General features: G+C 43.7%; 1 protein-coding gene across 1 annotated transcript in view; it reads right to left on the bottom strand.

Moving 5' to 3' along the window:
* The window catches only part of tiam1a (TIAM Rac1 associated GEF 1a), a 49,811-nt gene extending 33,160 nt beyond the window's left edge, over positions 1–16,651 (bottom strand). The window contains exons 1-3 of the mRNA XM_030101779.1: positions 16,451–16,651; positions 2,228–2,333; positions 396–1,060 (exon numbers count right to left, since the gene is read on the bottom strand). Of these exons, the coding sequence (XP_029957639.1) occupies positions 396–1,053 (658 nt within the window). The 5' untranslated portion in view covers positions 1,054–1,060; positions 2,228–2,333; positions 16,451–16,651. The remainder of the gene's footprint in view (positions 1–395; positions 1,061–2,227; positions 2,334–16,450) is intronic.
* Positions 16,652–18,137: the final 1,486 nt, after the last annotated feature.

Here is an 18,137-nt window from a genome sequence, read left to right as displayed (position 1 = left end):
CACCTGCTGTCACGCCGAACCCCTGCAGCTGCAGTTAAGCTAACAACCCTGTGATCAAGTGAACTGCTGAAGCCGGCGGACGGCAGCCAAACCTTCAATCAGCAGATTTTCTCAAATAATTCTCCCTCTCCTCCTCAGTGAGTCAAATCAACACCCTTGAACACGTGCGCAAAGTCAGTCCCTTTTTTCGCAACTTTCCTGAACAGCTTCAGGTAGGATGGAACATCAATCCATCCGTCCATCTCCTCTTCAGGACATATCTGAACCTGAACCTCCTCAACAAATTAAAAACTATTGATTCATTCCAACCAAAATTAAAATGTAAGGGAAAGACATTAGAAGCATGATGACAGATAAATCATCTTTATACCATTCTGTGTATTTACCGTCCTCACCTGTGCTGCCTCTGGGGCATGTGAACTGCTCCTCTTCCTCCTCCTCCTCCTCCTCTCCTCCATCAACCATCTCCTCGGTGGAGGTGAGATGGTCTTGGCTCAGGTCTGACAGAGAAAACTCCAGGCTGTCTTCCCTCCACATGTCCGCCGACTTCGACCTCTTCTTTTTGAAGCTCCCTCCGTCTCTGGAGCCGTCAGTCATTCGCTGGAGGTAGCGTTCCTCGCCCATAACATCCCCCTCCCCCTCTCCCATTGAGTCCTCTCCTCCATCCTGAGCGACGGTGTCGGCCTCTGAGGTTTCCGGGGTGGGTGTGGCCAGGGGGTCGTCGTCGTGCTGATAGGACTCTGGCCTCATTGTCATGGCAACACGTTGAGTCCAGTGCGGGTTTAAGCCAAACTCTCCAAACTCATCTGTCTCTGCGAAGAGCTCGAGTCCACTCTCTGCTAAGGATTGTGGGATGCTCGGGGTGCTGGAGGAGCGAGTCGAAGCCTCTGAGTTTCGGTGTTCCTGTTTCACCGAGGAAGAGTGTCTCGAGCGGCGGGTGATCGGCTGCTTGCTGGAGACGCGGAGCGAGCGGGACGTGTGTTTACGGGACAGATGTCCGGTCACATCCCCGTAGAAACCACTGTCTCCATTCTGACTCTCCACGTTTCCCATGATTCAACTGCGGAGTGAGAAAAGCTTCTCAGTGAGACAATATATGATTAGGACACAGACAGCCTCATATTTAGTCTAATGCTAAAAAACACGCGGAGCTGAAGTGGTGTTAGCTGCAACTGCAATTTTACTTATCTCTGACATGTGAGAGCGCTTTTATTATCTTATTACTTAAGCAACTCATCACAACTCATTTAATTCAGACTGTCTTCTTTACAGCTGCTTGATAAATTCATCTGGAGAACAGCGGCAGCCCATCTAAGAACTTACCACTGCCACACCCAGGAGACATCTATGCATGATTAAAGCAATAAGTAAAACTCTTTTGAACTACCGGCTGTTAATATAGCAAAATTAGACTTTGACACACCCAAAGCGCATTAGAATGCTGAATTTCACAGATACCACCTGTTTAATAGAAAGATTTATCTTAACAGATTCCTCTCAGTCTGGATATTTAGAGAATAGCATAAAATTTACAAATGGTATTCGTCAAGAACATGTGGGTCCCAGCTGCTGGGTGTTTTTTTTTTTATTCAGAAATATAATTTTCTTTGAGTGTGCGCCAGTTGCTGCAGGGAGAGCATGCAAATGAAATGAGAAAAACAGAAAACTTTAAATGTGGCTCAAAGTACTGAGTTCATATCTTTCAGAGAAATAGGGAAAGACAATTTTGATGGCAGACATGATGTTTTATCTCGGATTGACAAACAGTGATCTGCTTAGCTGGACAGCTCACACTGCAGCACTTTCCAACCAGCACAGTGATAAAACTATTGATTGGCATAATCTGAAAGGAAGCGAAAATGATGAAAGAAATCATCCTGAGCTGCATTCTGCTGATCTTAAAGTATCCCGGCAGCCTCTTTAACCTCGTGCAGCTCATGTTACACAAGCACACGAAACTGATGAGTCAACTGATGTCAGATCAGTTTGTCTTCTGTGAATCACACATCATCAAACCCACACCATCTGTGCGTGTGTGGGCGATGCTGCAGAAAAAGAGTGACAAAATATCACTTTCAGACAATTTTCCCTTCTATTGTGCCAACTGAGGTTTTAATATGAAACCCAGAAAACATATGCGCGGCTCAGATGGATTTCATTGTGCATTGAAATTGCTTCTGGAGAGTTGTGCAGGGCTGAGGTGTCACAAAGCAAAAGTTGCGGGTACCTATAATTGTGCGGCCGCATCACCAGCTTCCCCACATCAGTGTGGCGTCATCTTTCGCCGTTAGCACGATTCTCCGCACATCCTCAAAGGGTGGTCTCAGTGTGCCCTGAGAGAAACAAGAAGAGAGAGAAGTTTTTTTTTTTTTTTTTTTTTCCCAGCAGAGGCTCTCGCAACTTCAAAGCAACCCAACGTGTCAAACGTGCACAGAGGGAGAAGAGAGATGACGGGAAGGGGGAAGGTGCTTCTGAAACCGCGACAGGAGCACCTGCCGGACGCGTCATATGAAGCAGGTGAGGTCAGGCTGAAAGAAAGGCTGCCAAGGAATAAAGAGACACTGGTTATGCGATAACAGTGTGGTTTAAAGATCACAGTAGAAATCTATCACAGCCACGCATTGCACAGATGCAGCATCAACAATAAAGCAAAACAACAAAGCTCGCAAGAGAATCTCCTTTAACTTATCCCTGAAACTGATTGCCCACCCAAAACCACGCAGGCGTGCTTAGGCATGTGCACAAAAACATTTCAGGAAGGCATCCCTTTCTTCCTTAGACAAAGAGAGGCTCATGCACGCACGCTGTTGATCAAATGACAGAAGATGAAAGACAGCAACAGAGTGTGATTTCCTGCTCGGGACTCAGTTAAATGATCCTTGCCAACACGACCTAATTTTCTCTAATACCAGAGCTGAGCTGCTTAGGGTAGACCAAGATTTCCATAATGTGCTCTGTATAGTATGGAGTCACGGCGGTTTGTGTGTACAATCTCAGATATTTTCAGTTTACAACCAAATGAAAATGTGGTCGTCACTCTGAACAATGAGCACATGATTGATGATCCTGTTAATCTGCTGAATGTAGAAACCCAGAGGAGTTACTGTACGACTACCTGCTGCCATCCAGGTTAAAAAACAACTGCTTTTTTATATATAGATTTATTTTTGCCCTGTTGAGCAGAGAAATGTTTGGGAGTGGTGCTATCTTACTATCATGAAAAAAAAAAAGAAAGAAAATAAAGCGGAACAGCAAAAGGCACCCTTGGCCATCTGGGCTGGGACAACTCAGTCTTCACATCTGGTGAGTCATTTTAGATTTTATCACAATAAAGAAGCATCAGTTTGTTCCCTTTTTCGTAAACTGCTGCTATAGTGACTTCACTTTTACATGTGACTTTTTTTTTTAATGGAGCTGCTCTTTTGCTTATCGGTGGTTTTGAGTCTTAGAGCATAACCAGATAACACTGTTGGTTTGTTTATTCTCTCGGGAAAAAAAAAAACGCAATAAAGCAACCACTTTGCAGTTTTTGGTAAAACCCAGAGATATGAAAGCACATAAAAGCGAAGCTGCACAAGACAATAAAAAAATGAGAGATTCTGATAATCAGATTCATTGGAAAAGATGTAGTGTTTTGTTCTACTGGTCAATTCTGTGCTGTCTGCGATCATGTATACTGCAGCGCATTTGGCCCAGCTCCGGGAGTGTGTTATATAAACTGAACACAGCCCTGATCCTACTACTCCTCTTTTCCAGCCCTTTATTTCTCATCTCTCCTCCATTCCTTCTGTCCCTATGAGGCCGGCCCACATGTCGTCCACCCACCCCCAAAAACAAACAGAAACACATGATGCTCTCATATTGTTTGACGGGCGCAGAATATTTACTCCAGAGTTCGTCAGTTGTCAACAATCTGAGTAAAACAGCTCATCCTCGGCCTGATTCGTAGATTTGCTGCATTAGTTGTGTAAAAGTAATATCATTAACCTTCTCATTTCAAGACATGCAGAACAACAGCAGGTTTTTTTTTTACATGACTTAAAACGACTGTACATTACTGTTGCCAGCCTACATTGTTCAGCCTGATTGTGAATCTAATGTCGGGAGGGGAAAGACACAGACACACACACACAAACACACACACAGGTCAAACAAACAAAACAATCCTGTTCAACACAACACAGGGGAAATCAAACCCAAGTCTTTCCCCCGGCAGTGTACAGTCTAAAATGTTTAGTCTCGACATTCGTTCCTGTGCATGTGCCCTACAGCAAGGCATGGGAGAGGGAGAGGGAGAGAGGGGTAACAGGGAGAGGAGGGAGAGCGCTCCGCTAAAACCCACATAGAGCCGAGAGGTGAGGCGAAGCTGGAGGCGAAGCTCGTGAGGTAGAGGGTTCAGAGGTTAGCGCAGACAGAAAGGAAAGGGGGACAAAAATATTGGGGTTCCGTGCTATAAGTAGAAGTTTGATGGAGAAACATGGCGTGGAAGAAACAGAGATAGAGGAAGAGGGAGAGATAAAGAGGGAGAATTTGGGAGGTCCTATTGTTGCCGAGCTCTAAGTGGATAAGTAGACATGTGCTCTGTCTGCCTCTCTTCAGGCTTAATTGAGGGAGCCGAGACAAAAGGGGAAACATAATTATTCGCTCTCTTTCTCCCAGCCTCTCGTTCTCGCTCTCGTTCTCGCAGTATATTAACACATCGAGGGAGTGTATTAACACAACGGCCTGCGCAACGGCAGCCGGGGCATCATTGCCATGCAGACATGCCCACTCAACAGAAGAGCGCACACACAAGCAAGCAGAGGAGACAAAGAGGAGCGTCGAAGGCAATGAAATACATGCTGGTTGTATGAAACTTTTAAAAGGGGTGCTTGGATTCATTTCTCAACCTTTATTTGATTCTTATTTGCTAAATGTGTTGTGAACATGCTGTTTCCATGTGGAAAGCTTGTCTGAGTCAAAAATCATAAGATCAGAGCGAGACAAAGATGGGGCGAAGCGTCATGCTGGGACCGGATGTACTGTCAGAATCAACCCGGCTCCGGAGCCGTCAAACTCACGCTGCCGTTTTGCGACGGTTACATTGGGAGAACGCTCAGCACCTATAGGCTCTCACGTCTTTCACCTATGACACGCAAGCCGGTTCTGCGGCGCAGGCTGGAGATCAGTCACATAAAAAGCAGACGCGCCTCCAGTCACACACACACACACACACACACACACACACACACACACCTGCGCGGTCCCCGGGGAAATGCGAGTGGGTTTTTCAGGCTCACACGCAGGCACTCACACTCTGGAAAAATACCAAAGGCCTGTCAGAACAGCGACGTAGCAGGCACACCCTGCTTCCCCTGCCAGTCTTTTCATCTCTGCACCTGTCTCCCGGCTCCACCCTAAGTGACACACAAGCTCGGCTCTCAAACCGCACGGCGACGGGGACGTGCACGACCGTGCCACGGCGCAGCATCATGAAAGAAGCCAAACAAACAAATCTCATTGCTGTTATTGTCTAGACAATCTTGTGAGAGACTGTTAAATGACACACTGACTTCGGATTACAAAATCATGGAGTATTTTTTACAGACAGTTCTCATGAGTAGGTTTTACACGTCCAGAAGCTTCACTGTTATTTTGAACAATACTTTCTGAAAGTGATTTTCAGACTTTGTGCAATTTTATTTGATGACTTTTGCCATTTCAGATAACAAATCCCATGCCATGCATTCATTGCAATGTGTGAAACAGGATGCCACACATCTTTAACCTATTTGCATGGGACTATTATTACTTAAATGACTCGTAGCTACTGGCAGTTCTGATCGTAGTTATTAGTCATAAGAGAGCAGTAAAATATTCCATGAGTCCTTTTGACTAGTGAAAATCTATGAACAATATTAGGCATTCCAAACTCAATTTTAAATACTTAAAACTCATAAGTTAGTGCTCCTTTCAAGTGCCTTATTTTTGGTATGTTTACATTTCACCGGGTTTTACCCTCTATTTTATTCAGTTGAATCATTTTCGTTGTTTTTCTAATTAGTGCTCTGCCCCCCTCACTGCTTTAGATGAGATTGCCAATCTTGCATTGAAATGACGATAAATCCTCCTTATGCCCTTCCTTTTCATTGCTTTCTCTCAAAGAACAATCAAAAAGCAAATCGCCCATCTTCAGAGCAGAGTCTGTTGCTGCAGTGACCAGTCCGGACACTTTTCTAATCAGAGACGCTCCCAGCTTGAATGGCCTTCCTGACCTTTCTCTGCACCCTCAAACCACAACCCCCCCCCCTCCATGGAGCTTCAAAACACAATGACGCAGTGGCAGGAATCACCCTTCCTTTGGGCCTTTTCCCGCACCTTTAGCATTCCTTAAATATCTCAGTGGACCTCCTCCTGCCAGGCAGGGAGTGAAGTCAGTTAGGTTTACCCACTGCCTGGTGGGTAAACAAAGGAATTTGTGGTGGCAGAATACTCCATTACAAGACAAGTCACAATAGGCTGCCATGGAAGTGAAGCAAAATGTTTTATATGAGTGTCTCCAGAACACCTACAAGCATGCATGCATTAAGGCTTTAATACTTTTGTTTATGTGAAGAAAAACTGCTTTTAAAGATAATATATACTGAATAATATGCATGTGTTTTGGTGGAAAGAGGCTTATGATCCATAACATGGATTGTGGGATTATCCCTGAGTGTTTGTATGTGAAGACGACAATTAAAAATATAAATAAATGCACAAAATAGGGTGTACACCTTTGCAAGTATGTGCATGTGTGCGTATATTGTTCACGTTTGGGATGAACTGCATCCATCTAATGTGGGAGACAGGGGTCCGATGTGCTTTACTGGAGGAATGGGAGCACACACTCCGCTGCACTCCCACAGTCCCACTGAGACAGCGTACTGTCTGAGACATCACCAGCAGAATTCCCTGGAAGAGAGAGATTAGCTTCTTATTCATCCTTTCGGGATCTGACAAGGCACGCGCCACCTCCCCCCACGCCGAGCTTAAGTACACACACACACACACACACACGAGTATCAGTTGTTCCCTGAATTAAAATCATTTATTTTAACTGGTGAGAGACCACAAAGGCAATCTATATAAATGGCAGAAGAGGGACTAAATAAGTTGATTGTTATCCATTCACAGTTCACTAACTTGTCACCTTCTAACACTGTACAATGTTTTGGATCATTATAGCAAAAGCAAAAATAATTTTATTCCTGTACAAGTCTGTTCCAGGGAGAGAAGAAAGATGGATATGTTCAATAGAAATCATAGCAACCAGCTTAAAAACAGGGGTGAAGATACAATACGGTGCTGCATAACATCTGCAAGAGTTTAGATTTTGGGTCAGTGTGACAACTGAGGATCAAGTACAGAAAAAAGAAGGACAGCAGAATTCACCATGAGCCAATTCACTCCACTTGGCTCCTCAAGTGTCACAAACCCCATTAAATATGCTCCTCCGTCTTTCCAGGAGCTTACGCCGTACGCTCCTTAACTCAGATTTCAGCTGACTGTCTCTGCAGCGTGGTGCAGGCAGGGATTACCATAATTTAAAGACACCGCGAGTCCTCCATTGAGTGAGAAGCCCAAGAGAGTCAATGAATGTGTGTAGCTTATAACGCTCCACTTGGCCGACACTGCTGAAGTACAGCCTCGATGATCAGGAGTCCCTGTAATGAACTCAAAGACAGGAAACCCTATAATTTAAGCCACTCCTCATATGTATACTTTCATGTGAGGCTTTTATACCAGATGATCTCGGCACATTGTCCCCTCAAGGTCAAGATCAAGGCATGTCAGAGTTAATTAAATCCTTTCTGTACTTGTGTTTAGGTTAATGTGCCACTTGAAATCCTCTTACCTAAAGAATACGACCATACGGCGCTGCAGGTTGAAAGGGCCAAAGAAAACTACCACTTGCTGTTTATTAAATATTAATAAATCACCTCCCCTCTTTTTTCCCAACCCACAATCAACACTCACTTGCTCTTCCTGATGAAAATGTGATTGCGCCTCCCAGCCATCAAAACCAATCAAGTGAATATTCATGTCGAGATCTGCCGCTCCAAAAATGTGAAAACCACCACAAGGACTATTGTTTAATTATCCAGTAGAAGTGGGATGAGAGGCTGATGAAGCCCACATTTAGCTGCTAACTGCAGAAAACCTACCGGGCAGAATATAGCCTGAAGGAGAGTAGAAATAATAGGAACGAAGACATTAAAAAAAGAAGAGAGGAGAATGTGGACAAGGCGGCATATGAATTTCATGAAATGGAAAAAGAAAGTCAGGCATTCTGAATGCGCCTCGCTAGAGACTACAACACAGGCCCAGTCACTTTTAACCCTTTGACAAACAATACACATCCGCAACCCATTTAAAAGACAAAGTTAATTTATTTCCCTGAAAATTCCTCTAAAAAATACAGATTCAGTATAAAATCATCATTCACTGATCAGATATTTACTTACAAAACATTTCTTTCACTGATTCTGCTGTCAGATCCACTAAAACACTCACACACCAATGCAAGGCAGGCATTCATCCATCCATTCAGTTCAGTTTCTTACTCAAGGGCAAGTGGACATATGGACGGAGGGAAAGGGGGATCAAACCTGCAGCGCTGCCACTGAAAAACGACCTGCTCTATAAACTCATCCACAGCCGCTCCCGTGACACACTTACCATTGTACTGCTGGGCTGTTTTGTACATTTCACATGTCACTGTTGTTTGTTAAATTTGTGAATGGCTTTAAAAGAACAAACAAAACAAACAAACAAAAAAAAAAAACTCAATCGTCTGTTGGTGCAAGTTCTCAGTGTTCAGTATTGCAGAAGATCAAACAGGCGATGGCTTCAGATGGTGAGATGTGCTGCTTCTGTAACTGCTGCGCAGCAATAGAATAATTACAGAGTTTTTTTGAGAAATTGGAATTGCACTCAAAATGGGTAAAGCTTCAGCGAGCTCATTAGTAATATTGAACATTTAAACAGTTTGAGGGCAGCGGAGCTGTCGTCGTTCTCCGGCCTGCTCACTGAGCAAACATTTAACACTTTAACATGAGCATTAATGAAAACTGATGTCTCAAGTCAAGAGCAATTCTGCTGCTGCAATTATTTGCTCTTTTCCAGCAACTTGCACAAGAGGTAATGGATGACCATTATGTGGAGGGATGTCAAAAATTAAATGTTTGAGTGATTTAACAGAAACTACAAAGATATGGTATCACTGTCTAAGCCTGAAGAATAAAGCCAATTCAATCGCTTAGTGTGAAAACTATTTCCATGACTTAATATTAGCTCTGGTATTTCCCTTCACCTTGGCAATAATAACTAAAAGCAACATGTAATTTCAGCATCAAACACAGTATTCAGACATCCACATCAGCCAAACCCCGGCATCAGCACAAAGTCAGACGCTCACACAGATACACACACTGACAGACAAACACAGACAGGTTTGAATCGGGCCAAATTGGCAGCTAATACCTCTATTCCGCTGTGTGCAGGCTGAAAGGACGGCGGAATAACAGGGTGGCTGAGTGGGCGAGAGAGGGGGGATAAGAGGGTTTTAGGCAAAGGTAGACTGGTAGAGGTAAGGAGGTTGAGACGGGGGGGGTGGGTATGAGCACGGTGAGGGAGTCGGCACAAAAAAGATGATGGTGTTGAAAGCGGGATGAGAGGCTATTAATGCGTGAGGGCGGGGGACTGGTGGAATCGAGTGTTGGGCCACAGGTAGACAGATGAATGATGTGTGCTGAGGTGGAAGGAGACATAAGAGGTAAAGAGGTGGAGTGGTGCTGATAGGGCCTGAGGGGATGATAGAGATAGATGTTGTGTCAGTTCAAAGTAGGGCAGATGTGAACAGAGCCGATCTGTTGTCAGTAACGATGTGACTGGAAGACAGTCCGGGGGGGTCGTCCAAGACGTTGTCCATCTTAGTGTGACTTTAGCTGTGAGAAGGTTGCTTGTAAGAAAGACGGGCGATTTTAAAGAAGAGGTTGTGTTCTATATACTAATCATTGGTACAGCAAATATTATTTCATGTCCTGTTAAATGAAGGACAGGATTTTTGGACGAGTAATGTCGGCTGATGGGAACTGGTTTAAAAGAAAAAAGATCAAATAGATTCATATTAAAGTTTAAATAAGAGCACAAAACACAACTGTCCATTACCTTGGACTGTGAATTCAATACAAAGTCCATTGATGAAATGACACTTTTAACACCAGATAAATGGCTCAGTGAAGGAGAGGAAACAGTACGGACACAAAGAGAGAGAAAAGAAAATCTAGGATTAAGAGTGTAGACAGTGACAAAACAAACCGTCGCGGGGTAAACCTGAGAGACGAGGCACAGGTAGATTAGGAAAGATGTTAGCAGCAGACGAACGGACAGCCGCGTCTGGAGAGAGGTGTGGGGGAGGGGCAGAGCAGGATGTGGAAGGGGAAGTTATCTTAGTGCATCCCTGCACCTGAGTCAACAGCGGTGCCGGCAGACAAAGTGCCCCCTTGAAGGAGACGCGGCAGACAATGTGCTGCAGTCAGCCATGGGGGCCAGAAATGTTCCGCAAGAATGTGACAGACAAACATCAGCTGTGTGTGCTGAGTCTGAGCTCCCAGACCAACACAGGACACCACGATACACTGTGGAGTTCTGGGGTACAAAAATGCATTGCTGAAGGAGGTTAATATTAGAAATGAACTTGTACAAAACATAATGAAACAATGAACAATGATCATGCCTCCAAGCAGAAAAAAATAAAGATGACCAACAGCAACCCACAGCTTTTCATGTAAAATAAAATTAACATTCAAAGTCAAAGAAAAGCCAGCACAATGCAAGAAACTGCAACTCATTCTGTAGTTTTCACATGTTCAGACTTCTCCATCTGCTGTCAGTACGAGCAACAACCAGTCCTGTCTCTCTTTCTTTGAGGATTTTGCACACCAACATCAATGCACCTTACATACAGTTAGGTGTGACAAATCCAGGGAATGCGAGGGGAGCTACAGCAGAAATGTTTCATCAATTTTCTGCGCAAGAAATGGTCTGAGCAAAAAAATCAAAAAGTCATTTTTGTTAAAAGAAAAAATAAATATTGTTTCAATATGGAAAAAAGATCCATCACTATTGTGTTAATCAATATTATGAGCTTTAGATATTTTGTATAAGAAAATCGGACCTGTTTCTATTTCTTCAGTGTTGTGCCATTACAAACACCATATACGTTTGTGAACCAGTTCACCATGGCGAAAGGCCGTTACATTATCAGCCTTCAGGATTTAAACAAGTCATCATGACATGTCTGATGTCAACAGCGTGTCTAAATGTTCCGTCCCTTCAGAAGATGGGGTTGGATCTAGGTCAATGGGTCCATTTCCTGAGAGTTGATCTCTTGCGTGGACTCGAGCTGGGGGTTATTGTTTGGGCTCTGAGTAGCCACAGTGAATAGAGCCTCCCCTCTCGGTGCATTAGTGACCTGCATAAGCTCCACACGACTCGCTGACATCTGAGTGCAGGCCTGAGGGGAGACCACAAAGACAACCTGACCACACACACACACATACACACATTCATGTTCCTAAAAGCTAATGCACCACAGGACAATAACAAAAACACACAGCCAAATAGCAAACCTTATACAGCACTCAACAGAGTGTTTTTATCCTGAAAGAAACCCATGCAGCTTTATCCGTGAGCCTCCATTCTTGCTTTTGTCACTCCACCACACACAGACATTTGCAGGCATATTTGCACACACTTACAGATGCACACACGGGCTTTTGAGGCAGCCTTGTAATATTTCACTGCATCACTTCCAGGTCAACAAGCAGGGACATGAAGTGTGACTATGTGATGAGCAGCGAGTCGCCAGCCAGTTGGGCTCCTCTTTTCTGCAGCTATGTGGGGGTTGAAGGAGATGATGTGGAGCAATACAGAAGACAATGGCTAAATAGGCTGTTTTCTTTGCTTCAGTTACACAGATGTGTGTGAGGGTAGGGAGAAAGCACACACACACACACTATACACACAGAAAGGAAGAAGCGAGAAGGGATCTAGGCGAAGATTATAAAAAGGAGATCCCGAGAAGACGAAATCTCCCCAGTGCAAACAAAGCACAAACACAATCTTTGAAGACACTCTTCGCTTCTGCTGTAATTCCTTCTTTAAATCCCTACTCAGCACTTCACACACACTGATGTATTTTAATGTTCAGTTCAGGTTTCACGTTCTCTTAAAGTATCTGTCTTTACCCATCAAACCACATCACCATAATAACTCAGTTACTCTCTGGGAATGATACAAATCTTATTTGCACAGCTCACATCATGTGTGTCTTGATCACTCAGTGTACAAGAACATAAATATTCATCTTTCTTTCTAATTCCCATCCTTTTTGGCTGATACATGAAAATATGAATTTCAACCGCTTTCTTATAAAACAATGCAGATTTATACAAACATTTGCTCACATGAGCGCACAGACATACGCATGATCAGCATCCAGCCAGAGCTGATGTGTGGCCCCGAACGCAACACTGATCAGAGATAATGGGAAGACATGACAGGGATGGTCGTGCTGTCACACTAAGAGCGGAAGGATGGAGATATGATGGAGTTAAAGATAGACGGATGGAGATGAAGACAAAAGACAAGGAGGAAAGACAGAAGAAAGAAACTCCCGATTCATCAGTGGAGAGAAGAGACAAAAGGGAGAAAATGAATGAGGGCACATGCCAGCTCATGTCAGCTCTGAGACACCCCTCCCCCCGTCTGGACCCCTCCGCAAATTAGAGACATCCCTTCTGCTTCTCACACGCCTTTGCATCTTAAATTTGCTCTCATCGGGGGGGGGGGGGGGTCTGGTGTCGAACACAACGCTCTTCACCTTGCGTTTCGCACTTGAAACGGCAGCAGCTCCCGGAGTCCTGCTCAACCAGACCAGCGACATTGTGAACGGGCGCACACGAGCGCGGACGTCACTGTGACATAATGTTCACACTGACTCATTCTCAACTTGCACAATTTCCAATCATCTCGAAAGCCCACGCAAGAACAAACGCATGCAGATAAACACGACATATCAGTGGCTTCCTACCTATTAGACTTGAAAATAAACCAACAACAAAGCACTTTACATCAAGGAATTGGAAGGAAGAATCAAGGACAGCAAGAACAATAAATAAAAACACAACGAGCCATGAAAGAATGAAAGCTCTATAATATTCACAAGTTAAATAGATTTGTCTTAATTTTTTGCTTGGGCTCGTGATCTCCAGTTTTTTCCAAATCACAGCTTTTTCTTTTTCTTTTCTGTGATCTATACTGCAGAGGGATTCCCTCTGCTATTGTTTGCACGCATCCACGTGACCCAACCAGCATCCTAATTGGACACACTGAGTGAAACCAGAGACGAGGGAAAACATTCAAGTTGCCAGTTCTGAAAGACTTGGACAGCATTTGTCGTCTGCGAGAGAATGGGGAGGGTAAGAAACAGGAACGCACACACACAGAAGACAGACACACACACACACACACACACAGGGAGCCCACAGTCGAACACAAACATTTAAACAGCTTGATTGCGTGTGGGGAAGATGGGCACTGGGGGGACTGCATAAGCCTCATATTTGCTTAACAGCAGAAATAAGTAGACCGCCGAGAGAGAGGGATGAGGCACTCGAGAGGCAACATTTAGAAAATGAGAGAGGACAAAGACGAGAAGAACAAGCGCTCGTCCCTGTCATGTTAATTGTATCACAGCGTGTAATAGTGTATTTTGTGTTTGTGATTGCGTCCCTGCCCTGGCACAAGTTCAGCATTTAGTATTATATCATTATTATATCAGACAATATTTTCAGGAAGATCCATGCTGTTAGTAATGATGAAGAGGAAAATATGATTAATATTCGTGTTTACTTCTGAATAATGTGCTATATCAGCCATAGAGGCTCATCTTCATTTGTTGTCCTATAAATTTCAAAGTTAATGTCTTGATTGAAGTTAGGAACTCAGTGTGTGTTGAAGTGTTTGAATAGTGGTGTTTTTATGCGGTTGAATGTGTGTAAAAGTGAGTGTTTCTATTTGCCCTATAGGTGAGCTGACTTAGCATGAGAGCTGTGTATCAATCTGGGTCAGTGTGCACACACAAGAAACTACACAAACACACACACACACACACCTACAGGGCTCACTTTGTGGATTCCCCATCCCCCCCTTCACGCTCACCCACTATATTAGCTTACTGTACACACAGCATACGGTTGTGCGGATGTACACACAGACCTATTTGTCCATGTAGTTTGAACATACACACATAAACCTGAAGATTGTGTGTGTAGTGTGTAGGAAAGTATCAGATAATGGGTTTCCCTCCTTTTTACTGCCTCTGGGCTTTTGCAAAGTCTTTGTCAATCTTAAAGGAAAAAGTGTGTGTAGTACGCACACGCACACACACACACGCACGCACACGCACACACACACACACACAAACACACACACACACACACACACACACACACACACACACACAGGTTTTATCTGCCACTATAAATCCTTTCACGGATCACTTGCTCAAAACACCCTGCCAATACTCAACTTCCTCATGGCAGCTGGTGGAGCAGTGAATTGAAGGCAGGCAGATAGCACAGAGGAAACAAAATGACAAAGACAGAGAGAGAGACAGACCTCGTTTATCGTTTTCATCCTTTCCAAAGTTAAATCGAGCAATTGAAACAGTCAAATAGCAACAGTAGAGTCTACTGTTGGAGTTAAGGTCAGCTACTGAGAAGCTGTAAACCTTTACAGGTCTGAAGTAACCAACCCACCTATCTTGGTTTCAGTATCAGTGGAATTTTAACTGTTTATAATAGAAATGTTATACAAGCTTCACTTATCAAACTCCGCCGTATACACCGTGGTAAGAATTCCTCATTAGAGTTTTCATGAATACAAGATAAAACAGAGTTAAAACAAAAACTGAAAGCGTTACAGGCTGTAATGCTCCTGCGTCAGAAACTTAAATATTCTCTGCTGTTAGTGGCAAGAAAGTTTGGGAAGACAAGTGAGAGCAAATACTCAGTGCCCTTTGATCCATCGTTACTCTTTGGCTTTTGGCTGCCTGAAGATGACCCTCTGCACAGCTGAGACCTGACACCTCACACACATGCACACACACACACACACACTGACTGATGGTGAATATGCTCAGTGTTTGGAAAGAGATAAAAGTGCACTTTTGCAGACTGTCTTTCATCGTCATTTGTTCCTACTTTCTTATTCTCCCCTGTCACTGTTGCTTCCTGCCAAGGTACCACTTTACCTTTAACTGCTGGTCCCTCATGACTCTCAGAAGCTCTCACAGTTTCCTCTCTGTCTGTGTAATCCCTTATTTTTTTTTCTTCTTAAGCTATTCCTCATCTCTTGTACTAATATTTCCACATAAAATACGTGTGCGCCCACACACACACACACACACACACACACACACACACACACACACACACACACACACACAAAGTGGTCTGATGTCTTTGTCAGATCCAAATCCGTTAGTAAATGATCCGTCCTTTAGTTTTCATTGTGAGTCCTGTGATGGCTTCACCAGAAATTTTGAGTAAAGATTTTCTAATTTCTGCAAAGAGCAGCGGCTCTCAGCTTCTGATGGGCCATAATTACTTTAAGTGCTTCTTGATTTTTTTGATCTGCAACTGAGCATAATCTCATTTGATCTCAAGTAATTCCATATCTCATGACCACTTGTGTTTAAAAAAACCAGTCAAAGACATATGCAGCAGCATGCATCGCTGCTTGCCCTTTGAACTGTGCGGTTTGAGTTCCAGGGAAACTCTAAGGTGTTGTCAGTCCAGTGAGCTGCAAAGGCATTCTGTTATCACTAAATTACCTTGTGGGGGAAACTGGGTAGTCTCCCAGTGGAGAGCATTAATGATTGATCAAGCCTTTTCATTCACACAGACAATGGCTGCACAGGTAGGGCAATGAAATCAAGAATTTGTGAGTGAGACTGTGTGTTATTATATGTATCTATCTATCTGTCTATCTATCTACCTCTGTGTGTGTGAGAGAGACAGAGACAGAGAAGTACAGAGAAAGCGATGAAGAGAGAAAAAGCCAAACAGTGGAATACTGTACTAGAAAGAAGTCACACTCACATACAGAGACACATTGTATAGGATGGTAAGCACACACAGCGGCGTTGTACACAGCGGGCACACAAACACAGTGACATACCAGATATCTGAATGACAAAATTGTAAAGAAGTCATGGGTAACACGCTTATTTTTGCATCAACTCACTCTCAACCATTCATAGGTTAATAAGTAATTTAATCACAAACCACTCCTGCAGGGAACTCTTGATACTTGAAAAACTCACAGAAAGCCCTCACAACAGAAACAAATGTGTCTTTACCTTGACTGGAGGTCCCAGGGTTCCCTCTGTAACAGTTAATTCCCTGTGGTAGTTAAAACACTCTCAGCACATGTCCTCTCCGGGAGTAAAGAGGGGGAATCCTTGCATCAGTGAGACGTCTCCAGCGCAGCGTTTTACTCCACACACACACAACACAGCTCACACTCACACATGCTGCCTATTGCATGCCGAGACCAGACTGAAGGCTGAGTAGAGGGTGTGTGTGACTGCCGGAGTGTAAGCCCGCCCTCTTTTCTGTCGGTTTCCCCTTCTCTTCCACATGCACTCAAGCCAGCCCTCCTCCTCCTTTCCTCTCTTACTCGTCTGCGCTCCTCTCTGTCTCTCTTTCTTTCTCTTGCTCCAGTTTCACCTCCCCTGGCTTGCCAATTGACTGCCAGCATGTGTGCTGGGTCTTTGCCTCTAAGCTTTTAGATATCCCAGTCCTCTTTTTAATTGCTGGCTCTCTGGCCTCAAGTTCCACACATAAAACAAAGACCGACTCAGTGGATACTCAAAACAATACAAGCGGAGACACAACACACATATTCACACTGGATAAAATAAGCCGAGATAGTGCATACATATTACTTTCAAAAAATCGTTTTAGAAGCCAACATAGCAGCACAACTGCACTGTGCACGCCCCTCAAACGCAACCTGATATAAAAGGTGCATTCTGACATCTTTCCATGAGAAGCAGCATTACCCAGAGTCAGTTGGGGCTTCAGTGGATTGCCCTCCGTTCCCCGCATGCATCATTGAGCCTTGGTTTCAGATTGATCCTGTCGTCCGGTTCAACGCTCCTCCTTCCTTCAACCGGTTCCGGTTGATTCGAACCACTGCAGAGAGGAAACACTCCGTAAGAGCTGCAGTTTTGGAGATGCTTTGGCCAAGTCACCAAAACGTGAACTCACTCAAATCCCTACGCTTTCGTATTTTTCCTAAAGTGATAATTTTCTGCCTGATATAGTCAACCCGATAACAGAGATATTCCGTGTTTGTTACTTCACATGTCAATGGTCATAATCTTATGGCCGATCTGTGTAAGAAAATCCCATAACAGTCGACTAGGGAAGTGAAAAGGATCAACAATGCAGCGTGGAATAAATCCAAATGCTGATTCAACTCACTTCCAGCTGTTTTTTCTTTTTCTCCCTATCGACCCTTCTCTTTTGTAACCCAGAGGGTGTTTTGTGTTTTGTAAATTTCAAAAAAATGAATCAACCCTTGAGGTTCTTTATTCTTTTGCCATTATACATTTCTTTACCATGTTATTATCATAGAGAAATCACTGCCATGGCTTAGAATAGCTTCTACTCCACTATTTTACTGAGTGGAAGTTGGATTCACAACAGTCGCAGTGGATTTCTTCAGTCAAGATTACTCAAACACTGTAAAGCTTCACTTCACATTTATGTGCTGAGTAATACATGATGAACACACAACACATGAGTAAACTGAGCTTCATGTCGTCGGTGTGAGGAGCAGTTTGCTCTGTGAAAAACACATGCAAACACAGGAAGATGTTGACGGAGACTAATACAAACAACGCAATATGCAGCTTAGAACAGAAGCGATAAGTGTATTTGCAAGAGCTTTGTGTCTAGACTGGAAGACAAGATGGTAGAATGTATTGAACTGTACACATGTGCTTGAAGTATTAAAACAGTTGTTATGTCAAATAGTTT

This window comes from Salarias fasciatus, chromosome 10, assembly GCF_902148845.1.
Source record: "Salarias fasciatus chromosome 10, fSalaFa1.1, whole genome shotgun sequence".
NCBI classification, from domain to species: Eukaryota; Metazoa; Chordata; class Actinopteri; order Blenniiformes; family Blenniidae; genus Salarias; species Salarias fasciatus.
The sequence above is the reverse complement of the archived record's forward strand: the minus strand, read 5'-3'. Positions and strand labels throughout refer to the sequence as shown.